At 36.9% G+C, this 26,863-nt stretch overlaps 1 protein-coding gene across 1 annotated transcript in view; it reads right to left on the bottom strand.

Moving 5' to 3' along the window:
• LOC149805308 (uncharacterized) overlaps positions 1–26,863 on the bottom strand; it is a 471,406-nt gene that overhangs the window by 302,800 nt on the left and 141,743 nt on the right. The window contains exons 46-51 of the mRNA XM_089934018.1: positions 21,908–22,071; positions 19,328–19,501; positions 14,313–14,525; positions 11,984–12,026; positions 1,399–1,562; positions 77–250 (exon numbers count right to left, since the gene is read on the bottom strand). Of these exons, the coding sequence (XP_089790144.1) occupies positions 77–250; positions 1,399–1,562; positions 11,984–12,026; positions 14,313–14,525; positions 19,328–19,501; positions 21,908–22,071 (932 nt within the window). The remainder of the gene's footprint in view (positions 1–76; positions 251–1,398; positions 1,563–11,983; positions 12,027–14,312; positions 14,526–19,327; positions 19,502–21,907; positions 22,072–26,863) is intronic.

Genomic DNA, 26,863 nt, shown 5'->3' with positions numbered 1-26,863 from the left:
GTCATATTGTTATGATGTCTACGGTGTGCAGTTTATAGTGATGTCTAGCACTGGGGCATCATACTGCAGACATTACCATTTTTCCATCCCAGAATGTTTGGCTGGAAAGGCTCAGAGGATATGTTACACCGGTCAGATCTAAGCAGTGTATGAAGTCCTAGATCTTGTATAAGCTTGTCAAACTGGACATCAGATAGGGCAGATGAATTATTTACTCCTTCAGCAGCCAGCCAACTGGACAGTGAAAATCCTAAAAACAAAGATACAGCTTTTTCATGTGAAGCTCAGTCTCTTTATTAGAGCTGAATCTAAAAACTGAGACATAATTTCTTGCTTAAATGAAAATATTCTTTTAGACCTTCACTTTAGAACTTTTAAGTTTTAGTCTCTTAGGGTCGTTGATCTGAAATGTAAAAATTTGTTAAAAGAGTTTTGACAACAACCAATTTGAAAAAAGATTTTACCACAAGTTAATGCCAGACAAACTAAAGGAAACTGATAAAGTTTGGTCACTTTGTCTCTAGTTAAGTAAACTGATAATTAAATGCAAGAAAACAATAAAACCTGTGTGCACCACTGACCTCTTGTGAATTTGATCTTTCACCTTTTTACCCACTATTAATTGGCATTGTTCTTACCCAATGTGCAAGTCCAGAAACATTGGCAAAGGTACATGGCTGATAACTGATATTTTGATGCTGAAACTATTTTTCTTTTTATAGTCATAGTGACCTTGAATTTTGACACAAAAAATAAGCAGCTTTCTTTTTCAAAACAGTAACATATTCACAAAAACTCTGGTGAAGGTACATGGTCAATAATTGAAATTTGTGTGCAGAAACCATTCTTCAGCCATTGTGATCTTGATCTTTGGATACCAAAATTAACAGGCATTTTCCTAACTTCCAGTGCAAGAGAGCCACACAGTTTAATCCATGTCTATGATGCAGAAGTGAAACTATTGTGCAGAAACCACGTTTCCTGTTTTTTCACATGTGCCATTAACCTTTGATTGTTTCGACCCACAAATAAAAAGGTTACTTACTTAGCCAAAATGCAAGTAATTGACAAAGTCTGGCCCAGGTCTCTGATGTAGAACTAATGTAATTGTGGAGAAACCCAACTGTTCTTCTTAGATTCACATCGACTTTGATCTTTTATTTTTTTAATTAAAAATCAATGGGCTTCTTTCTTACCCCAAGTGTAAGCGGTTAACAGCATATGATAAAAGTAGCTTTAATTGCAATGGTTTAAATTTAATATTTATACTATTTTCTTGAAAAAATTCAATTTATGTCAGTTGCAATCCTCTTGCCACACAGGAGTAGAACAATTGCCTACACTGAATCTAACAGGAGCAGATTGAAGAGACTCAAAATAATAACTGTGTCTACTTACTTGAGTTTAAGAATGTTGCTGAGAAGTTACACTTCTCAATGGGTAGTATGGTACTCTGGAAAATTGGTATGACTGCCTCACATGCATCGTTTGCCTCAAAGCAAATGCTAAATGACAAGTCCACTTTATATACCCCTGCTATGTCATCTCTCTGCATTTGGAATCTAAAAATGAATAATGGAGGTGTAATCATGCAATAACTATTTATTTTCTACTGGCGCTGTTACTCAGACTAGTGTAATCAAAAATTGTCCTTCATATAGGGAAGCAATATACATAACAAAGCAGTATTATTAGTATTAAAAGTGTAGTGTTAGATCTGTAAAATCTATATTATTACTATTTATGCTCCGGAAACCAAGGCATGAAGTGGTGGTCGAATAGATGGAAAGACAGGGCAAATATACAGCTTGTCAAGCATGGCCCTAACAGTCACTGTGGATGCAATGCATAATCAAAGTATAAAAATCCATAAAAATAATAAATCAAAGGATTGAAAATTAGATTCTTGAAGATCTGGATGATGTACAGCTGCAAACTAAATGAAATTTGAATGTAATGACATTGTTTTGGGTTTAAAGCCATCTTTTAGCACATTATAGGCCATACAAGGTGGCCAGTATATCTGGTCAGGAAAATCCTGGAGTTATGTATGTACATATATAATTTGCATTATTTGTTTGTTCTTTTTTTTAAAAAAATTATTTCATTATATTTTGTGGGTAACATCATATCTAGTTGCTGACCTTGTCCAAAATTAGTGAGAATTTTGTAAACAACTTTGTCAAGGATATTGCTTTTTGTTATATAGTTATACTTGGACTATGTGATTTCTGTCATGCACTTTATGGTAACAAACTTTCTAATTCTTTTAGAACAATGAACTTCCAGGGTTTTGTTTTGCATCTTAGTTTGTCATATAACTGATATATTTCTGAAAATCTGTTATTTGTGCTGTAAGATCTGGGCAGAATCAATTGTGTCATGATATGTCCAGTAATTTATCTGGGCTGGAACTTATTTCTTCAAATTATTTATTTCAAGTGATTTTTTTTCTCTGGAAATACATATAAAATACTATCCTCATTTGAACTGGATCAATATTAGAGGTTATCAGAGCTGGGTGGGATGAAAGAATCTTTGCAACAGTAGCAGGTAAGTATTACATAACTAAATTCACCTCCCAACCTAACTACATTTTCATAGTAGTAATACATAATCTGAATGTAACAGTTAGAAGGAAGGCTGATGGCTTCCACAAATCTAGTATAGAAAACTATTGTACTTATAAATACTCATAGTTGGAGTTCTCACAACTGTGAGCTGGTTGAAGGATATAGGCCCAATGAGAAAGGGATTTTAAAGCTTAAAGTTAAAGGATAATGTTGTGTGAAACCACCAGAAGATGGCTCTCATAATATGATTCAGACTGTCCTAACTTCAGGGGCTTAATAAAAAAATACAGTTCCTCTTATGAGGGAATGATAAGCTTTCTTGAAAGTGAAAGCAATCCATGTGGATACAGTGGCTGCCAAAATATTAGAAGAACCCTAATTAATAGGTAGGAATAGATTAGTCTGACCCTTCCTTCTCACTTCAGAAGAAGCCAAGAAAACCTTAAGTTTAAGGGGAAAAGGAGCCTATCTTGATCATCCCTATCATAGATGTGACTAAGACTGGGGGTCTCATTAAGAACTACATTAATGATGGTAGCTGATTCTTGGCCAGAATCCCAAGTTGGTAAAGAAGAGAATCTGAATCATAATTACCACTGAACCATAAACAACTCATTTCCACTGACAAGTTCACTCTTCCTTCTTGCTGACACTAAAGATGGCAGAGAAAAAACCTTAAGGTCAAGCTTCCTAAAAGAAACTTCACTCAAGGGTTCAAAAGGCAGTTTAGACAATGTCCAAAGAACATGTGCAAGATTCCATAGTGAGCAAGATGCCAGTCTCTGAAGCTCAAAATGCCTGATGAGATCAGAAAGATGAGGGTCCAACCCAAAGGCAGAAACCCTAGAGAGTATTAGAAAAGGGCTGCCATTTAGCCTGTAATAGTGGATACTGAAAGTTCCCTTTCCTCAAAAAGGAAGAAGAAAATCTTCAACTATGTTCAAAGGGGTTCAGCTTGGATCAACGCATTTTCCACAACATGAAATTAGAGATCATCTACTTTTCCATACATGTAAACCTCCCACAAGGGAGGGTTTTTCTCCTGAGGTTAGAGATGTCTGCCATCTCTCCTGTCACTTAATGACATGTTACTAACTGTCATTGTAATCCATAATTCCTGAAATGAGGTCTTCCTCTTTGTACTGACATTAAAACAACATTAGACCCTGCCAGTACCAATCTTTAGCAGTTCTGAGAGGCAGTCAGCATACAACACTATTTAGACTATTGTAATACAGTATGGGCAATTCAAATGATAAACACATAGCAAAGCTGGCACATTTTCAAAAAAGAGCATTTTGGCTAATATCAATCCAGAAAGAAGGCATGGAAAATTTAGTGGGTAAGTTAAAAATATTACCAATTAAAGACCGAACCTATTTGAGAAAAGCCAAATTAATGTACAGGATATCAAATAATAGTGCTCCTGAATATTTACAATCACTATTCCAGTATAGGCTACCTGGCAATACTCCCCATCTGCGATCCATGTCAACCAAACAGTATAAAATTCTCAAACTAAATAAGGAATTATTATTTCCAATACTCTGGAACTATGATCTGGAATAGTATTCAAGCCGAGATTAGAAATGCCCACTCTATTTCCTTCTTCCAAACCCAATATATCCAGTGGCTTCAGAGATGCAGCTAAAATAAATAAATTCCTTTGTATGAGAGCCTCAAGGTAGATTAGTTCTTCAGCTAATTGTGTTACCCTCTTTAAATAAAGTAAATATTATTATTATTATTTTTTAATAAATATTATTATTATTATTATTATTGTGGTCTAAGGTTGACATTGCCCAGGGTGGGAGTGGGAGACAAGTGCCCCAATCCTCCAAAATGCCCCATACGGCCTGCGTCTCTTACTGCCTCTGTCAACTAAAATCCAGCTCCTGGCCTTCGCGAGTGGCTTAGATTTGAAGCCCGGCAGACCATGTTTTCTACTAACAGGAGAAGGGGTGAAGGCGGCCCACTGGCGCCTTAAAACCAGTTGCTTCGGGTAGATGGGACTCGTAAACCTTGGATGGTAGCTCATCTAGGAGAAGGAAAACTCCGATTCCAAACCTCTGCTGCCTTGTGGCTATACCCACTCATGGGAAAGGCTAAGGGAGTAAACCCCGACAGAAAATCCGGAGATGGAGTCCCTAAGGCGGTATGACATTGACTTCAACGTCATTCCGGCAACTCCTGCGATGCCGTTGGTGCCAAGCTGTATCGGCATTCGTCGTTCCCTTGGGCACACCAGCTGCGTGGAGAGGGGGGATCTGCTGCATGGGCAACAGCTGATTCTCCATACCACCCTGCCCAGGCTTCATAGCTCCACTGGAGAGGACACTCCAGCGTCGTCGTACGGCGTCGGCACAACACGAGAAGGAGCAGTTTACCGGTTCTAAGTCAAAGCTCGATTGGCGTAGAGCTTGGCGCCAGGGGTTACTTCTGATGGTGGGAGAGATCATCAGGTCTCACTGGACAGCTACCGCCCGCCTCAAGCTGGGCAGCCCCCAGTCAGTAAGGTGCTGCCCGCCATGGCCTGCCTGCTTCACTGGGTGCGTGGAGCTTAGAGAACCATCTCGACAAGTGGGCCACAAAACTCTGCACCAGGAAAGACTAAAAGAAGAAACAAAAAGACTCCAACTCTTCGTTTTGCAACTTGGAACATCAGGACAATGTGTCCTGGATTGACCACTGACATACAGCAGATCGACGATGCACGGAAGACTGCCGTCATTGACAGAGAACTCTCCCGACTGAACATCGACATTGCCTGCCTCCAGGAGACCCGACTGGCTGACAGCGGCACCATCAGGGAAGCCAATTACACATTCTTTTGGCAGGGGAAGCCCTTGGATGAACCTAGGCAGCATGGTGTAGGCTTTGCCGTCAAGAACACACTAATCGCCTTTATTGAACCTCCATCATCAGGTACTGAGAGAATCCTTGCCCTCCGGCTGTCAACATCCTTAGGCCCGGTCAACATCTTCAGTGTGTACACCCCAACCCTCAACTCCACCTACGAGGAGAAAGACAAGTTTTATGAGGCTCTGGATCAGGCAATATCCAGTATCCCCAACAATGAAAGCCTTTACTTACTAGGAGACTTCAATGCTAGAGTGGGAGCTGACCATGAGGCCTGGTCCACCTGTCTCGGCTTTTACGGAAGGGACAAGATCAACGAGAATGGTCAGCGACTGCTGGAGATGTGCTGCTCCCACAGCCTATGTGTGACAAACACTTTCTTCAAATGCAAGGAGATCCACCAGGTGTCATGGAGACACCCACGTTCACGCCACTGGCACCAGCTAGACCTCGTCATCACCAGGCGTGCAGAACTGGCCAGTGTCCTCCTGATCCGCAGCTACCACAGTGCCGATTGTGACACGGACCATTCCCTCGTGGCCAGCAAGGTGCGAATGTTACCCAAGAAGCTGCACCACGCCAAGAAGAAGGGTCACCCACGTATCAACACCTGCTGTGCAAGCAACCCAGAGAAAACACAGCAGTTCATCAGCAAACTGAAGGAAGCCCTCACCAAAGTGACACCTGATGACACCATTGATTCCAAGTGGTCCCATATCCGTGACTCTGTGTACAATTCAGCCATCACAGCTTACGGGAAGAGGGAGCGAAAGAATGTCGACTGGTATGAGGCAAACTTGGAGGAGATGGAGCCCGTGACTGAGGCAAAGAGGAAAGCCCTCCTGGCATACAAGGCTGCACCTAGCCCCAGAACACTACAAGCCCTCAGGATTGCAAGGAATAATGCCCAGAAGACCGCCCGCCGCTGTGCCAACACCTACTGGCTGAACCTTTGCAACAGTATACAGACAGCTGCTGACACCGGGGATACAAGAGGAATGTATGAGGGTATCAAAAAGGCGACAGGCCCCCCCAGATACAAGACTGCCCCCCTCAAGTCCAAGATGGGCGAAGTCATCACAGACCAGGGGAAACAACTGCAGCGATGGGTTGAGCACTATCTCGAGCTATATGCAACCCAAAACAATGTCACTGGAACTGCCCTGGACGCCATTCCAGACCTGCCTGTCATGGAGGAGCTAGACACACAGCCCACCCTGGAAGAGCTCGGAAAAGCCATCGACTGCCTTGCCTGTGGGAAGGCTCCTGGAAGCGACGGCATTCCGCCTGAAGTCCTCAAGAGCGGAAAACCAGCACTGCTCCAGACCCTACACACACTCCTCTACCTTTGCTGGGAACAGGGATACATCCCACAGGACATGCGTGACGCCAACATCGTCACTTTGTACAAAAACAAAGGAGACCGTAGCAACTGCAACAACTATCGGGGCATCTCCCTCCTCAGCATCGTCGGAAAGGCCTTTGCCCGTGTTGCCTTGGCACGCTTGCAGATCCTAGCCTCCCGCGTCTACCCAGAATCCCAGTGTGGATTTCGAGCCGGCAGGTCAACTGTAGACATGATCTTCTCACTACGTCAGCTGCAGGAGAAGTGTCGCGAGCAGTGGATGCCCCTCTACATTGCCTTCATAGACCTGACGAAGGCGTTTGACATGGTTAGTCGGAGTGGACTCTTCAGACTCCTGCAGAAGATCGGCTGCCCCCCACGTCTGCTTGCTGTCATTATGTCGTTCCATGAGAACATGCACAGCACAGTGTGCTTCAATGGCGCAACATCTGAAGCATTCCCAGTTGTTAGCGGAGTCAAACAAGGCTGTGTCCTTGCACCGACGCTCTTTGCCATCTTCTTCTCCATGCTTCTCCAGTACGCATTCAAGGACTGCAGCGAGGGAGTGTACATCCATACCAGGGCTGACAGCAAGTTGTTCAACATCGCCCGTCTCCGTGCTAAGACTAAAGTCACAGAGGTACTCATCCGTGAATTGCTCTTTGCTGACGATGCAGCCTTGACATCACACATGGAAGATGGACTTCAGCAGCTGGTATGCTGCCTCTCCCATGCATGTAAGGAATTTGGACTGACCATCAGTTTGAAGAAAACAAATGTCATGGCACAGGACACAGACTCCCCTCCCTCTGTCTCCATCGATGGGTACAATTTGGAAGTTGTCGAGAACTTCACATACCTCGGGTCTAACATCTCCAGCTCACTCTCCATTGATTCTGAGGTGGGCGGCAGGATTGCCAAGGCAGCAGCAGTGATGGCCAGACTTAACCAGAGGGTCTGGAACAACCCCAGCCTCACAGAGAAGACCAAACTGCGTGTCTACCAAGCGTGCATGCTCAGCTCACTTCTCTACAGCAGCGAAACATGGACCACCTATGCAAGACACGAGAGGAAACTCAACAGCTTCCACCTGAGATGTCTGCGGCGCATTCTGCACATCCAGTGGCAGGACAAAGTACCCAACACAGAGGTTCTAGAACGCGCCAACATGAACAGCATGCTCTCCATACTCAGCGAGAGGCGCCTTCGCTGGCTCGGCCATGTCAAGAGAATGGACCCAGGTCGCATTCCCAAGGACCTGTTATATGGGGAGTTAGCAGAAGGTGCACGACCAACTGGACGACCACATCTGCGCTACAAAGATGTTTGCAAGAAGGATATGAAGACAGCAAACATCAATGTCAACGACTGGGAGAGCTGTGCAAACAACCGTTCCAGCTGGCGTCTAGCTGTCAGGCAGGGAGTTCAAAACGCAGAGGAAAAGAGAAGAATAAAGCAAGCTGAAAAGAGAGCTAAAAAGAAGGATAAGCAAAAGCGTACTTTGGAGCTATGCCATCGTCTCTCGTAGACAGACAGATGCCAAGATTATTATTATTATTATTATTATTATTATTATTATTATTATTATCATAGCAATCTGAATTTACACACAGGCTGGAAACTATTCAAACCTGGTGGACTCAGGAGAGCTTTTCTAAGGATGCCACAATTTAATGTAGACACTGAAAGGACATTTCCATTCTCAGACTGAGAATAAATCAGGATGACTCCAGATGAAACTTGAATCCAGTATGAGTACATCATTTCCAAATTGTTAAAATCTACAGTGATGAAGACTGCCACCTATAAAATCCAGATGATGATCTAAGAAATGCTAAAAGTGTTTGTGGTACATATAAGAAGAGCATGAATGGCATAAAATTACTGTGAAAAAACTTATCTGATGAGATGATGTGCATATTTTAATATTTACAAAAAGTGCAAATATCTTTTATCCATCAGCATGCTAAAAATCAGGCTGATAAAAATCTTTTGACTGTTAAGAATCTATGCTCATAAACTAAGTAACAGAAAGAAGCAAAACCAACATGTTTTGTAAAACTTATCAACCAATTTAATTATCAAAGTTATAAATAAAAATGTGAGAGGAACTTATAGTATTATGAAGTGAATAAAAAAACAATCCTGATAAAGTTCTATGAAAGTCCAAAGGAATAAAAAATTCCATAGAAATTTAAAAACCAGAAATGTAATGGTCCACCAAGAATCAGGATATTGTCAAGATGGTGCCATCCAGAGCTCCTTCAAATAATTCAAATCAATTCCAGAGTAATATTATAGTCCAAATAATGAGCACTTTCTATTTGTGCTGAACAGTTAAAACCAATGTTTTTTCCTCTCCAGTAATATCTAAGTACGACAAAAAACATATCTGCATACTTAAAACAGGAACACAAGAAATGAGAATGACTCCAAATTGGAATGAATCTGATCGCTCAGAATTTTCCTTATGTACACCTTCTATTACAACTATATTTCACAATATATGCCATGTGACCCACATTACTACTCATTTTGACACAAAATTGTCTACTCATGTGGCCTAGTCCAACCAATGGGAATTACTGAATTCTTCTATAACAGTTAAAATCCAACAGCCAATGAGAAATGTATCCAAAGGCACCATTAAGTCTTATTATTAAGATTATTATAATTACCTGTCAACACACATGTAAGCATTTATTTACAGATCCTATGTAATTTAACTCTTAACAGACTCAGGTCGTGTAGGCAAAATCTAACCAAAGATATACTGTACAATTTACAACCATAACTAAAAATTACAAAAATTAAATAAAATCATATACCAGTAGTTACAAAAGATATAGAGAAACATAACACTGGACATTTCATGATCAGTCAGTCCTGACCTTAATTATCTTCTCTCTCACATATATGCTTTGCGCTGTAAACACTAGAAGCAGATTACCTCCTAGTCTACCATATATACTTGCTTATAAGTCAACCTTTTAACTAGAAATTTGATTCATGTAGAAGAGGGGTTGTCTTATAAGCACAAAATACTTTTTAAAAATTGATAAATTAAGGGGTAACATTGGAAACTCTAGTTATTTGCAATACACACAAATACTGTGAATATTTTTACCTTTTAATGACACTATTTCCATTCAAAAGTGTGTATATGGTATGCATTCTGTATATCTGTTTCATGAAGGTATTCATTACACAATACTTGTATCTACAGTTATCAGGATATTAATAATTTGAAAATATTGTTGGTAAATTAAATACTATGGACTGCAAAGTGAAGAGTCCACTAATGTTGTTTACTGTGGGTATTTACTAGCAAGAATATTGCTTCCATTTTCATGCAAGTTCTAGCAACCTGTATTCATATCAATATTTGTGTTTTGCTGTGTAAACCTTGTTTGATGCAACAAAAGTTTTGATTTATGTTGCATTTTTCCCTTTTCCAAATGTTAGATTTTTAATCCCCATGTGATATTTCCCAAGTTTTCTGCCAGTGCATGTGGCTTCTTAAGCCCTTAGCTTGTAAAGGCAGCACTCATCTGACTGACAAAATGTTGTACAGTTCTGAAATTTGTATAAATTTCAACAGATAAGTTGAGTTAACTGTGATATTCTTTCATTTCCAGATTTTCCTGAACTTAATAAAGGCAAAAGAAATCAGAAGGGCTGATTACTTACTCAAAAGTTTTTAAAGGTTTTAAAATCATGCCAAATAAAAAAAGTCCTGGCTTTGATGGTTTTAAGGTTGAATTTTATAAATTCTTTTGGAAAGATATTAATCCTTTTACTATAAGAGCAATTATCTACATAAACATGCTGAAATCAATTTTAACTATATTAATAAATTCTGACCAGTCCAGGTTCATCCTTGGAAGATACGAGGGTTTTAAATGACCAATTGAATTGTACAAAACAAGAACAAAATTTCTGAGTTTCTATTACTAATAGATTTTGAGAAGGCATTTGATTCCCTGACCTGGTCATTTATTTACAAAGTTTTAGAATTTTTCAGATAGGTAGCATGAAAGGTAGTACTTAAGACTTTGCACTGAAATGAATCTTAACTGGAATCAAGCAGAATGTATTGTGTTGGGTGCGAAGTTTTCAAACAACCTCTATAAAATGAGGTAAATTAAGACAGCAAAGATAGAAAATTATATAAGGAATCTACTTTTACATTAGCAATAAAAAACATTAACCCTTTGTGTGTGTGTGTGTGTGTGTGATTTAGATTTCTAACATAGCTTTAACAATTTTTCAGTCATATTACTACAATGTCTGCAGTGTGGCAGTTTATAGTAATGTCTAGCACTGGGGCATCATGCAGCAGACATGTAGCATGATGTCCCACCCAGTCACATTATTCTGACACCAGGCTGACCAGTCCTAACACTAACCTCTTAATGCTGAGCACCTAGCAAGGCAGCTGATTAACCCTTTTTTGGGCAAAATAACTTTTTAAAAACACTGGCATATTTAATAGTAACCATCTACTCATATCAATGCCAAACCAATTACAACATATTTTTAAGGAACTCAATTCTTTTTTTTTTTCATTGTTCATCAGGAATGGTTCTGATGACAGAATCAGACCAAAGATATTTATTAAGAACTTTATGTATGAGGGTTGCTGAATAACAGATATAGAAACATATGTTTCTTGTACTGAAAATCACTTGGATTAGAAAATTTTAAAGATTAATAAATCCCCATAACATTGTAGAATTGTTAATTCCAGTGGCCTGATTACTCTAAATTTTACTAATTTTGGGATTGATTACACAGAAAACAACATATAAAGACTGAATAACCTTTGGCATGATGTTTTTAAAGCTTGGGTCACATTTATGACAATGGGATTTAAATATATTACAGAAACCACTTATTTTCTTAATCTATAGACTTAAAGCTGGCAGGAAAAGTACATTTTTAAAGAAAATGTGTCAGCAGTTTAATTATTATTTATGATTTTTTGGATGAAACTAAAAATTTCCTCTCAAATGAAGTTTTCATAGAAATATTAATACACAAATCAACGTTTTAGAAAAATAAAACAATAAAACAAGTTTCTAAAATTTGTATATTACATAGAAGCACTCAACACCTAGAGGTACCCAAGGAAGTGGGCATGAGAATGTATAATAGTCATGCATATGGATGCCAAGGTATGCTCAACAAACATGGGAAAACTCACCCCAGTCGCAAGACTCCTCTTAGGTCAACGTTCAAGACCGTGCCTGAAGAGAAAAGAAGGTCTGATTAACAAGAACCTAGTCATGTACTTTATGCTACTTGCTTCAACATATAAATTCCAACCCAGCTCAATATGATACTAACTGACATAAGTTACCTGCAGTGCCTTTTTCCTCCATAGCACCTCACTATTCTGTGCAGCAGTACTCTAGTCTTCTGTGACACTAAATTAAGTAGATTTGCTCAAGTACTTTAATTCAGAATTTCAAGGTGTTAATCAACTGCCCCTTTAATGAAAAGCCCTCCCTAATCCAAGACACTATAACTATTTTCTTAATTGCTGCAAGTGAATTCATGGATTGAAAATTACCATTTATAATAGCTGACCTAACTTTAAACTGCTCAAGGACATTTACATTGCAGAATTCAGATGCATCAACTTCCCCACCCCAATAATCATATCATCACATTACATTTAAAAATGACTTATTAGTTAAATAGGAAAAAATATAGACATTAGACTCTTGGTTTCAAAATAAGTCTGATGCACTCGATTGTCATATAGATTTGTCTGTGTGCTTGTGAAACATGGATGCTCACATCAGATCTATAATGAAGAATTCAAACCTTCACAATTTGATGCTACTGCAAGATCTTGGGAAGCCCAGTTGTCAGAAAAGGGAACCAGTCACAATTCCCAATAAAACAGACATCCAGCACAAATGGACAAGGCATGAATTTTGTTTCTTTGTCTTGTGGAGGCAAGAGCAAGTACAAACACCATTTTGAGTGTGAGATTTAGAAAGAATGCTTTACTCAAAGGTTCATATGAGACTTTGGTTAATGACCATAAAACACAAGAAAAATTCCATCTGGGCATAAGAGACCAGGAAACAGTATATAAAGACCTCAGTATATAAAGAATGAAACTAAACCCATTAAAAACACATGCAACTCTATGAGATAATTTTCATATCAAATTGCATAAGAATATGTACATGGTTTTAGATCTATGCTTGTTACAAGTAACATATCATGTATAAAGATGTTAATTGTCAATGGCCATATATCGACCCATTAAGTGAGAGGATTAGATGAAAGTCCATATGAGGCACATCTGGGTCTATGAGATAATGTAAGCAACAAACTACATCAGTTTGTATCTATAGAGTTTAATGACATATCAGCACAATACTGGCTATATGGTGCTGATGAATTGGTAAGTTCTAACATCAGAAAGATAAAGAAATGCAAAAAGAAAAATTTTGGGAGACAAATCCTTTCAAATACATCAGACATACAGAAAAGCTAGAATCTATTAAGAGTTAATGTTCTGGAATTTTTCAGCACAATACCTAATGGCTGGTTTCTATGCTTCAAAAGCAGCTTTTGAACTTTCTCCAAATTATCAAGACCTGTGCACATAATATTTACACACAACAAAGCCTGGTAGTGTTGATGTCTATAATGGAAGTGCCATTCAGGGGAAACAACTGTTATGAACTGAGTAGATAGAAGATGTGCTGATTAGAAACAGAAAGGTTGTTGTTGCAAGGTTTAACACCATTTTTTAGCACACGATAGGCTATACATGGCGGCCAGTATTAATGGTGGAGGAAGAACCTGAGAAATCCCCGGAAAGAACCACTGACCCTCAAGAAGCTACTGGCAAGCTTTCTCACATACCCACATTGGCCGAATCCGAGATATGAACCCACACAGACAGAGGTGAGATGGCAGTGATCCGTAACAGACAGCGCTTTAGACCACTTGGCCACTCAGGGCCCCCAGAAAGGTTGTCTAGGGGTGGGGGTGTGTGTATGATCTACCAACTTTGTGATATAGATAATCATGTGAAACTTTGATAATTTAAACAGATCACTCAAAATACACAGCAACACACAAATTTTTCATGCTGGTGACATTGGAGAACTTGAAACAACCCAAAACTCAAACCAAATATTTAGACTCACAAAACTTTGACTTTTCAAAATTTTACTGTATATCATATTTCCATATTCACAGAAAGAAAGAAAGACAAAATCACTTTATGACATGTCAATTCATCTGTCGAATTTTTAAAAGTGTTACCTATGAATCCATAAGTATGAAATACTTTTTTAATATGTAAACTTAATATCATCTGATTTGATGAGGATCTAAATTTCTGTGCCTGCATTGATAAATGATACCTTCATTGCATCAAGCATTTAAGTTTCAATGTTAAAATGCCAAATTATTCAGAACAGTTAAAAAAATGAAGAGCAGTTACAAATTACAGTGTTCTGCATCCACATAGCTGCAAAACTTTTATAAATTATATCACTTACCCCATGTATAATCAGCAAGAGAAATCTGATGTTCCAGCCTCTCAATCTGAACTGTAATAACTAGGTTGCAGGGGTCTATTTCCATTGCAGCTTGTATAAATCTGTCAATGGTGTTAACATGGATGCAACACTCTACTCTGTTACACTTGGATGAAACATGGCATGATGTCAAATTATCTGTCATCTCTGGAAGCACCAGGTCTGACCTACATTCTGTGCAAGATCAAAGATCAATTCAGCAGCTGAGATAATTCTGATTAATGTAATTATTAGAAATTCATAAAGCTAATGGATAAATTTAAATGAAATCTCAAAAATCATGTAGCTAGAGGTCCTTATAAAACAAAATAATAAATAATGGGTCAAACATATAAATAATACTATTTATATTAATAATAATAATAATAATAATAATAATAATAATAATAATAATAATAACATCTTTATTTTTAGTGTGTAATCCAATGAGTTTCCAAAACAAATCTCCTTGCTGCCCTTGCATTATAGTTCAGTTATTTAAAATTTTATGAAAAAAAACTGAAGGACAATAACAGTAAGATATTGTGAAGTGAACATAAAAGGTAAAAAACTTGAGGAAAGAAAGAATGTACCACTTATTAACACACTTTATCTTGTAGCCATTTAGTATTCTTTAGTTAAGAGAATTTAGTGAGGATGCTTCTATCACTTTAAACTATTCTAAATCAATGGATAAGAATATGTACAATTCTTAAATAATTATACTTACTGTTTTGGAATTTTGTAATTGTTATTTAATAAAGCCCATAAAAAGGTTGAATTTGCACTTGCCTATAGGAAATGTTAAGACCCAGAGTGTAGAGATGTTAAGACCTAAAGTGTAGAGGAGATGTTAAGACCCAGAGTGTAGAGGAGATGTTATGACCCAGAGTGTAGAGATGTTACGACCCAGAGTGTAGAGGAGATGTTAAGACCCAGAGTGTAGATATGTTAAGACCCAGAGTGTAGAGGAGATGTTAAGACCCAGAGTGTAGAGATGTTACGACCCAGAGTGTAGAGGAGATGTTAAGACCCAGAGTGTAGAAGAGATGTTACGACCTAGAGTGTAGAGGAGACGTTATGACCTAAAGTGTAGAGGAGACCTTTTTCATTGCATGTCTTACATGTCAAACATACTTGTTCATTATTAAGTTGTTGTCAACATGCACACAAAGAACTTTATCATGTGTGAAAACTTGCCATGATGTGTTCTTATAGGAAAGAGATAGCATTGCTTCAGATAGTTCATGATCTACTCTTGGTTGTTGTAGTCTGAATACTTGTCTTCAGTATATTTATTGTCATTCCATACTGTTTACACAAAGTTTCCAGATTATCTGAGGCAACTTGGAAATTATTTCTGGAACACAGCTAAAGAGAACTGTGCATCAAAAAGTGTTGTATCAACAGCATAATGATCTGTAGTTATAATACTATTTTGTAAGTAAAGAGGGAAAGTACCAATATATATATTAAAAAGAGTACATTTAATGGCACATTATATACTTGCCATATGTTTAATAGTCCTCTATGTAAACAAATGAAACTTTTGCACAAAAAAACATTTGTCTTAAGTTGGTGACCTTCACTTTTGTGCAAGAAATCTCTTTCAGTCACAGTGAGCTTGACTTTTGACCTTCGGGCTGCACAATCAAAAGTGTTCTTCTCCATCTCAGGTACAAGCCATTCACAATGTTTGGTAATCATTGATGATGGAGAACTGAAGCTATTGTGTGGAAAACTTTTATCTTTCAAAAGTAACACTGACCTTTGACCTTTGGCACCCAAAATCTAAAGGGTACTTTCTTACCCAAAGTGGAAAACATCCGTAAAGTTTGGTATGTGTAGATGGTGGACAACTCAAGTTACTGTGTGGAAACAATTCTTTCAGTCACAATGACCCTGACCTAAGATGTTTTGATCCAAAAATCAATATGGATCTTTCTTACCCAAAGTACCTGCTATCCACACAGTTTGGCAACTATATTCTGCATAAACCAAGTTGGTAACAGATGGCTATGTCAGTGTAGCTGATGTGGAAGGATGAATATATACTCATAAAATATGTGAGTTTTCTTTAATTTATTTCCACAGATGTTTAAAAACAAACAAAGACATGACCAAAAATGTAAAGAAATGTAAACATGATCAGAAAGTTGATATCTGGTAGTACAAGCATAGATGAATCTTTGGACAGAAAATTTGGTGCTAGGTGGATTTTGGGCTTGATCTGATGTTTATTCTAAAAGTAATTTTTTTGGCTTTCTATTAAAATATGCTCAACAAAAATCATACCCTAGTGAAAATGTAACTTAAATTTCAGCAAAATCACTGAACATTTCTTGACATTCACTCAAATGTCTTTTTTCACTAAAATTATGGCATTTTAGGAGATTTTACCAAAATTTCTGAAAATATCAGTGAAATTTTGTGATTAAAATTTCACTGACTCTGCCAACGTTTCTGAAAATATCAGTGGGAATTTGTGATTGAAATTTCACTGAGAGTTTGTCAAAAATTCTAAAAAATATAGTGATATATTGTGATTGAAAATATTACTGACATTTCAGTAAAAAATATCAATAAGATATAATAAAATTTATTTTTTGTTTCTTGTACAATTTGAATGATTTTCAGCAGCATTTATATTCCCTGTTTCTGATAGCTGTAATTGTATTGTTTATTTTGGGCACAATAACTTCTTTCCACATCTTTCCGTGTTATATTTCTTTATCAAATTTTATATTGTTGTTGTTGTATTTTTGTTTAACTTAAAGTGGATTTAACTGCCCTCAAACAAGTTTTCTTGGTTTCTGTTTTAAATCAGAATTTCGCTTTTCTCCTGATCTGAAACTGATTTTTCTCGATACAGACTCTTTTTTCAATATTGTCTCCAAAACTTTTTTTTAAAATAATGCTCTATCCAGTCCCATTCTGCAATGAGCTTTCTAAAAAGTATTGGTTCCGTTTATTATTTAAAGGATGATCGCTGCAAATAGCTTTCTGAAAGGTCAAAATTTTGTACTTGCCCAATGAATCATTGCATAACAGAAACTGATGGGAATGCTAAACATGGTGATTCGAGTGAGATACGAGTTTGAATAACCATTTTAAAAATGTGTGGCAACGAGAATAGCTTGAATGCAAAGTCGATGAGAACGTAATTGGTCAGAATGTTTGAAAACTGAATGCCAGGACTAGCATTTTGCTTTTTGTGCCATAGAGAGCTTCACAGTAATGGCTAACATGCTGAATAGGACAAGGAACTGAACCAAGATGATTTTGAAGCTATATAACTCAAAACTGATTAACTTCCAAAATGAATTTAAGGAAGAAAATGTATAGATAACTGGTGGGAATTGCTGTGAAATACCCATGTCTATCAAAGATCGTCATATCATTGCAGAATTTTCTTGGCTCACATGTAGAATCATCTTTCAATATAGTGAGGCATTATTGTGTATATTATCAAAATATTGTAGGTGTGTTGGAATTCAGTGTAAAATAAGAGTAATTATATCATGATAAACGGTTTGTCATGGCTGCTTATGGAACAAGGACTAATTCAAGAGACCACGACAGTATCATAGTTTGTACATTAATCAAAAATCGAGTCTGCAGTACAAGTGATATATGGCAGGCTCCTAGCATTTCTTCTTTTGGTGTCTCAAATGGATGCTTTTCTGTAATTCTGCATTATTTTCACAGTTGAATTTTTCAATGCAGATTAATATTTTATATTTTATATATGTTTATATGTTCACAGATGCCTGTGTGTATATTCCAGGCTTGATACTTTGATTTTTAAAATCACTTAATTATTTAGTGTTAAGCCAGATTCTTCACATCATGTTGTATATACTGTACATATTGTGCATAACAGATAGAAGTCCTCAAGGTAGATTAGTTCTGTAACTAATTAAGTTACCTTCTCTAAACAAAGTCACTATTATTATTATTATTATCTCCCACATCTCTCGCTTTGGATATCATATAATTACAACATCTGTATAAAAAAAATCATGCAAACTTAATATCACCTTGGTTAATAAAGTACTGTTTAATTCATTTTCATTATTAATTTGAAACCTTCTGAAATGTCTGAAAAACTATTGAAACTTCAGTAAAATACTATATAATGATCACAATTTTAGTGAAATCTCACAAAAGCTTTAGTCAAATATTTGTGAAATCTCACCAAACTTTTCAATGAAATGAAAAAGACTTAAGTGATGCCATCATGGATTAGGTTTTGTATGCGAGAAAGAAAATGAGGACAAGAAAAACCTAAATCTTATTTGATAATGTCTGTCAAAATAAAATTTATGATCCTTTTTAAAATTATTGTGAATATTTATCATTGATTCCCAATAATGTCTAAGAATCATTAGGCAGCTTAATAGAAATCTGAAGCTGATTTTTGTATGGTTTAGGCAGAAAGCGCTTAAAAAACCAGTCTGAAATCAGCCTTAAGTATGCCTGGAAAATTTCGTACGGGATGAACTATTACCAAATTCCATATGAACTATTCACAAATTCCATATGGACCATTTACAAATTCCATATGGTATATTTGCCTAATCCATATGGGCTATTCACAAATTCCATATGGAGTATTGCCAAATTCCATATGGATTATTGCCAAATTCCATATGGAATTTTATTCCATATGGACAACCTACAGATTTCATGGACTAATTTACATATTCCATGAGATTTTCCATATGGAGTACATTCAGAATCCATAACATTTCCATATGAATACACTGAAATCCATATGAGTGCTTCAGCTATAGAATAAAAATGTCTATATGGCTATTTCTGTCAAAGTACTTATGGATTCCACATCCAATCCATGTGGAAAATTTTGTATGGGTAAGAAATAACTTTTCTCAGCAAATGTTTGCATGGACTAGCACAATCAAGTTGGTTTTCCAGAAGCAACCTGACATTGTTAAGAATATAATCTTTCACGAGATACCAGGTAGCTAGCTTACCATTTCTCCAACCAGCCACAGCACCTTGGAATGGAGGGAGATTTATATCACAGGCAGAGGTCATAAGATACCTGGCCATTTCAAGGTCATCTAGCAGCAATCTGACAATATAAGACTTGATGGGTTCACTAGAATTTTGTCCATTCACTTCAAGCCAGTAATGCAGAGAAAAATCTGTAGATGAAAGAGAGTCAAAGACACAGAGTCAATATCTGAAAATGAATAACTTGAAAATATATAATGAACAAGAGGCCTAAGAGAGCCTAATATGTCTAAACTGGCAAATATGATGTTAAGACTGCTCATGATGCCATCCAACTGGAAATCTTGAAAACTGCTAAATGGAAATGTTCATTTGTTTGAAACTATGACACTAAAATGGTTTTCAAAGCAATCGTTTACACCTGTAGAAGTGTGAAGCCAAGTGAGAAAAAATTACAAGAAACATGTTATTTTCTTGGTCTCTATTTTTATTTTAAAGGCCCTTATCAAATAAATTAAAAGTTATCATTATGGTAATAAATGCCAGCACTATGCATGTGGAGCAACACAAAATAGGAAGGTATCTGTAATTGTGTTAGGAAGGTGTCTGTCAAATAAGTCGAAGTCCAAAGTGTAAAATTCTTTTTCAATAATTGAAAATATGCCTCAAAATCTAATCAGGTCGTCTACATATGCATACAAATAAGTTAACCAAATTTCATTTATCTGTGTTGAATGGATCTTGTGCAATCTTGCTAATAAGCTATATGTTATAGACACATGGACATATGGATGAATGAAAGGTTACATCATTTTTAATTGTTCAAATAAAATCTCAAACACAATCTCAAGATTAAGAGTTGTATGGTTTCCAGGTCATGTCATTTAAATATGGACAGAAGCAATCCTATAAAATTTCATTTGCCAAGGCCAAGGTTGTAATCTGCATAATCATGCTGACAATGTTTGTGCTGTAAAATTCTACATGTAAAACTTTACTTAAAAATTCCCAAAATCATTCAAATAGCATGACATACATGCTGAATTTCATTGGTCTATGTTGAGAACTTTTTGCATGATTTCACTATCATGCTTCCTGGGACAGACAAGACCAAATCCAGATGTTACAGTAGTATGGAGAGAGATGAGGGTATAACAAATTACAATTATGCATTTTAAAAACACATATACCATTGGCTTCACTATTTTGACACCCACTACTTAGTCTGAACCTCTTGACTACCAGTAAGTCCCTAAAAGCAAGAATGGACCAATAGAGGCCATTGTCTCTAGCATATGAGCAATTATCTTGTCACATACTGTATACATGCAGTTACAGGGTGTTAGGGGAAATGGATGGACCCTGCCAATACCAGCTGCATATATAAATTTGTCTTTTCATGTGTAAATATCCACAGAGGGTGGGGATCACAAAAATGTTCATGTTATGAGCTGAGAGCTAGGTCCCAGTCAGGGAAGAGGGTAGAGGGATTTGACCCTGGAGTTTTTATGACATTTGCATGTTTTAACATTTGTCTTTTCAGCAGGTGAATATATGGACAGAAGATGTTTATCTCCATAGTTTTCTTTATGTTATGTTATCATGCAGGGTCCAGGTCTTCCAGGGTGGAGGGTGAGTGGCGATGGTGGTGAGGGATAGTGATGGCAGTGGAAGTAGGGAAAGACCCTATAACATGACTCAGAGGTCTCAGTCTGACATGCATTGGCACTGGTTACAGAAGACACAATTAAATTCTGACATGTGAGAAAAATAGATTAGGACATATTTTAAATTTATGTGACACCACCCATATCCTGCAGCTCAATTGCCTGGGATGAAACTGAAATTCCCAAAATGTTGGTACAATTTATATCCATGGAACTATCAGTGTCAAAGTATACAAGTACATCAACAGACATTTATGTATCTATGTGATCTGTCTGACAAGATTCCCATGATTCACTGAAATCACACAAATAAATTAAAATAGTTGAGGAGAAAGGATAGCTTTAGCATGTGTAACTAAAACTTATAAAGGGCCATAAGCTTATATAACACTGGTCAAAACTGATGGAAAATGCTGAGAACTCTTCATGAAAATATTGTCAATGTTTTGTGTTCAAATTTGGATCATGTTCCAACCAGCTATATTTCTAAAGTAAACAGATGCAAATTTACAATAGGCTTCTTAGTACAACAAAAGGCAGATAAACAAAAGAATAACCTCATCATAATTAAATGGAATTATAAAAACTAGCTGACAATTAGTAATTTCATCTAAATACAATTATTTTACTATTTGTACAATTTGTAGGGAGTGAATATGAAAAAAGAGAAATATGAATAGATACACAGAAAGTAATGGAAATATGTAATATATGTTCCCTACACAGAACATAGCATGAAATAACTAGCATCCATTTTGCATGTTCAAGATTTGACATTATTCACCAATACACGAGTGGCCATTTTTTCAAGTCATTATGATAACTGTGTCAATATTCATTACATAAAAAATAGTTTATACATAAAACTCATCACTTTAGAATTGTGTTATATAAAATTGCATGCTTTTTGTTCATGTATGCAAAATTTACCTTTGATTGAGTAGCTCTGTATCAGACCACAGTTTGGTTTGGGAAGCTTTGTATTTTTCAGCACTGGTACAGATAACACACAGTTACCAGCCGATTCCAGACATGTACTCAAGTTCATGTTGACAACGTAAGCATTTTCATACAGAAGGCTATGAATTCTGAAACTAGACAATCAAACTTTTTCTATTAATTTGTGTGGTTCATCACAAAGCAGAATGTGTATTGTAATGGCCATCATGGATCTTGACAATCCTTAAGAGTTGCTTCATCACAGTATATGCATCAACTTGTAAAATCAATGTCAGCAATTTCACTGCAGTTGAAACACATATAAAAGGTAAAAACTGGAAAAGGAAATATAATCTTAAGAAACAGAACTTGCCTAGCATAGATTTACAATAAAGACAACAAACCTGGATAGCTGAGTTTAGGTTAGGAGCACACTGATTCTCCTTATGAGTTGTTGGTTTTAACTTTCAAAACCCTATATATTTCACTACAACACGTAACGGTAAATGATTCATTTCATGACTCTCCGTGGTAATGTGTCATACCTTATATAAATAAAACTGTTTTACAGTAATTTTGTCTGAAGACATCTATATTGGTAAACTGGAAATTGCAGAATACATGCTGAGTTATTTAACTTTAAACTACAAATTTAATATGTGCAATTTGGCCTACTCATGAAGAAAGTTAGACAGATTGTGGACAAAGTTGTGTTCAAATATCCTATTGGAGTATGATTGCAATGAGATTTAAAAATATACTTAAAAATTTTACTAAGTAGTGTTGTTACACACCTTGAAGCCAAAGAACCACTGTGTGTAAATATTTATTCTTGCAATATTTACCACAAGTGCATGGCTCAGTTTCTTGAGCAGTGACAGTAGGAATCTGAACAGTCGAAGTTTCTACTGACCTTTCCCATGCCCCATGATTTCTCCAGGATTTTCACACAGAAGTGCAATTCCTAATTTGGCATTTTTAGCAGAAGGTATTTTCAATTTGCAATGGGGTAGTTTATTTTTTGTGCAAATAGTATCTATAAAGAAACCTCGTACAGTATGCTTCAACAAAACTAAGTGATAATTTTTTTTTTAATGAATGAAGATAAATCTTAGTGGTTTATGTCTTCATTAACAGCAAAGCACAACAATGATGTTGTGTTATGATAATGGCACTAAGTTACATGCATAAAAACTACATGTAATCATTGGTGGCTCAGTGTAAAGAGACCATGTGAATAGCACTCTTGCAGTGTCATCTCTCTCCCGGGTTTTGGCATTATCTGCTGTGGCTGTGCAGGCCTATGCATGAGTGACGGTCCCCATTCCAGTTGGTGCAGACATACTGGGAAGTCTGAGTTACTGGGGTTGCTGCTGTGTTCTTCTTTCTCTCACATTTCTCTGCCACCAGCTGGCCTCTCCTCACATTAACGACTGCTATGCCCTTGGAGAATGTAAGACCTGTTGTGGAGAAGGGAGCCCCAGTGTTGTGACAGAAGATCCCTCTTGTGAGGTAGTTGTTGTTGTTGTTGGGTTTAACGCCACTTTTCAGCACACGATAGGCTATGCATGGCGGCCAGTATTAATGGTGGAGGAAAACCCCGGGAAGAACCACCGACCCACGAGAAGCTGCTTGTGAGGTAGAGACCTCAGTTGATCTGTCAAGAGGTCTAGAAGATTGACGAGCAACAATCATTGGAGCCAATGTTGAGCTATCAGAATAATGTGAGCAGCAGAACTCCTGCCTTTTTGTAGAACTTGAAGTAGTACAATGGGAAGGCATATGACACAAGAACTGATGATCTCAATGGAAACTGAATGCATCCACTGCCCATACTCTCATTTCCAGGACAAGTGAAATGTAAAAGGGAAACCTGTTACTGGGCCTGGTCACAAAAAAAATCCACCAGAGGATTTGCCATAGTGAGGGAAGGAGCTCTGTTTGGGACCAGCAGAGACCAGTCTATGAGGACTGTCCTACACAAACTATCAGCTAATACAATTTTCTTCCCCAAAATGTGGCAAATTCAGAAGGTGATATTCTCTCAGGTGACCCAGTGAAGTAGGTTCCAAATCAGAAAAGTGACATGTGTGCCTCATTGACAATGAAGATATGTTATGATGGGCATGCTGTCAGAGGAGACTATGACACATTAGCCCCTTACTCTGTCAATGCACCCTTGTAAAGTTGGAAATAAGCTTTCATTTCTAGTTAGCTGACACTGAGGGATGACTTATTCTGTATCCAATGACCCTAGAGACTCATTCCATCCAGCTCTAAATTAGTGCCCCAACCAGAATCTGAGGTATCTGCGAACATAATGGAGTGGGGATCGGGTGCATGCATGGGAACCCCTTTCAGGAATCTGTCCTAACTCATCAACTAGTTCAAATGGTGATGAAACTCTGATCCTAATCAATCAGAGCTAATGGAGAATTTCTGTGTGATCTCCACCTTGTGAGAAGAAACTATGGAAGGTGCATTTGGAGATCTCCTAAGGAAACCTGACCTGCAGTGGTATTCAAGGTTCAAAACAGGGATAGGTAAAGGTAAGCAGACAATGAAGTTTTTGCTAGCAGCACCCCTAGAACTTCCAGGATTCAATCTATCTCATCCTGTGAAACTGAGACTAAGTTCTGGTTCATGAGGAATTTCATTCCAACATAAAAGAAGTCAAGAGATCGGATAAGCTCGGACTTCTTGAGGTTGGATGCATGGCCCAACTGAGTTACTATGGACCAACAAAGGAACAGATTCTGATGGAGGCAATGAACTTGAACATCATGGATCAGTCAGTCATCAAAGTTCTTGTGAACTGAGGTTACCAGTAATCAGAAGCAAGACACTACTGAATTGCAGACCCATCAGTTGAAAAACAACCTGGTGCAATCAAGACTGGAGGTATTTTCAATGTGTAGGAAATATCAGAATGTGCAAATAGGCATCCTGGAGATTAATAGGGACTGCCCAATCTGATCGATGCATTGTATTTCAGAGTGAGGAAGTGGTTTCCATCTTGAAATGTTCCTTCACAATAAACAGGTTTAATAGCAAGAGATCAATTATAATAGAAACTTTCCATCTTTTCTTGGTAATCTTGAAGATTTGGGAGTAGAATTTAGGAAGCTGATCAATCAGGACCCTCTTGACTGCCCCTTTCTGCAAAATGGTATTCACCTGTTCCCTTAATTTCATGAGACTAGACTGGTGAAAGATTATGAGGGTCCTTGATAGTCAGGTTTGTTCCTGAACTTGAAGTCTGTAACCCCAAAAGAGGTCTAGATGATCACCTATGGGAATGTTTGGGAGAGGAATGCATGGCAGGAGTCTAAGTCCTCATTGGGTTAGAAAACTTCCTTCTATTGGTTCTTTAGCAATTTCCATTCCTTGAACCTGACTGATGATGAGGTGGTTTCATTTGAGCTTGTGAACTTGACTGAGTGGTACTCCAGTTCAAAGCATCTAAATTTAATAAGAGATGACTATTTCTATGTCATCTTCTGTTTTGTATATTCAATTTGCAATGTTTGTTAGTTTTTTTAATTTATTTCATTACTATCTATGGATAATGTAATACTGTATATAACACATTGTAGCTTACCTTGTCCAAGATCAGTGACAGTTTTGTAAACAACTTAGGATTACTATTAGGATTATTATCTACACTTGGGTCAGGGTCATTTGTACTTCGCACATAGCAATACCCAGACTATATGATGCATGTCACATGTTTTATTATAACAAACTTTCTCATTCTTCTAGAACAATGAATTTTTTACCCTCATGTGGGTTTTTCTTTCTTTTTTTTTATTTTTTTTTTATGGAACATAAGTTGTCAGGATTTTACATGTTCCCCTACATCTCCACCTGGCCAGGTGTATGGCTCATTACCGTAAGAATATTTTCCATCCTGAGCTGTACTCATGTTACATTACTCAGACACAAGACACATGTACATACACATTCATTTACAGACAAGTACACTCTCAAATATTGTAGTAAAGAACCACTGATTTAAAAATCTTTGATGTTATTTTAAAATTTGGGTTGTAAGTTTGAACCCATTCCACAAATAATTTCCAAAATGTTCAGTAACTAAACAGTTATAGAATAAGTGCTCAATTTGTTCTATTCCCTCCTTACAGAAGGTGCATATAATTATTACTTGAATTAATCCTTTTCAAGCACTGGTCTGAGGCAATAGTTCTATGTAGAAATCTAAAATTAAAACCAATCAGTGTTATGACTTTTGTACAAAGTTTTGTCAAAACAAAAGAGTTGGACCATTCCTTCAATTGCACACCCAAGCTGACTGAACCAAGTTTTATATTTGCCATTTGGTGTCTGTATCTTGGTTTTTATTATATCTGTATAAACAAATTTATTCTTTGCTCTTACCCTAAGGAGAAAAGTTTTGTCGAGTATTACATGAAAAGTATTTCCACTTTTAAAAAAAGTGAATTTTCTTTTTCCACTTCACTGATTTCTTTAAGATAAGAGCAAAGTACTGTATAAAATTAGTAGTTTGTGTTGTTTGTTTCATTTCATCAAAACTTACAGATTCTTGTGCATCAAAAAGGTGCTTAGTAAGTACAACACCATTTGTTCTCCACCTTGTGTATTATTTAATATTGTATATAGTTATTAAATTTAAGATTATCTTGAGACAAGTATTCCTGAACAGTCGATTGGTTCATTTTTCCATTGAGATAAAGTATAAATAACATCACGCCAAAAGATATTATTAATTCTTTTAGATTTCTTTCAATTTAGTTTTTCCTAATTTTAATAACAGCATACCTCCAAATTTTACAAATACTTGTTCTCAAACAAGGTTTTGCTATAAACCATATTCACTCAGTATAAGGCGCATAATCCAGGAAAGTTTTATATGACACATAAAGGAGTGCAAGTGAATCATATTTAATCCACCTTCCTCAAAAGGGA

The sequence above is a fragment of the Sinohyriopsis cumingii genome, chromosome 2, assembly GCF_028554795.1.
Source record: "Sinohyriopsis cumingii isolate HCF-2022 chromosome 2, ASM2855479v2, whole genome shotgun sequence".
NCBI lineage: Eukaryota > Metazoa > Mollusca > Bivalvia > Unionida > Unionidae > Sinohyriopsis > Sinohyriopsis cumingii.
Note: the sequence above shows the minus strand (reverse complement) of the source record. Positions and strands in the feature narration are given on the sequence as shown.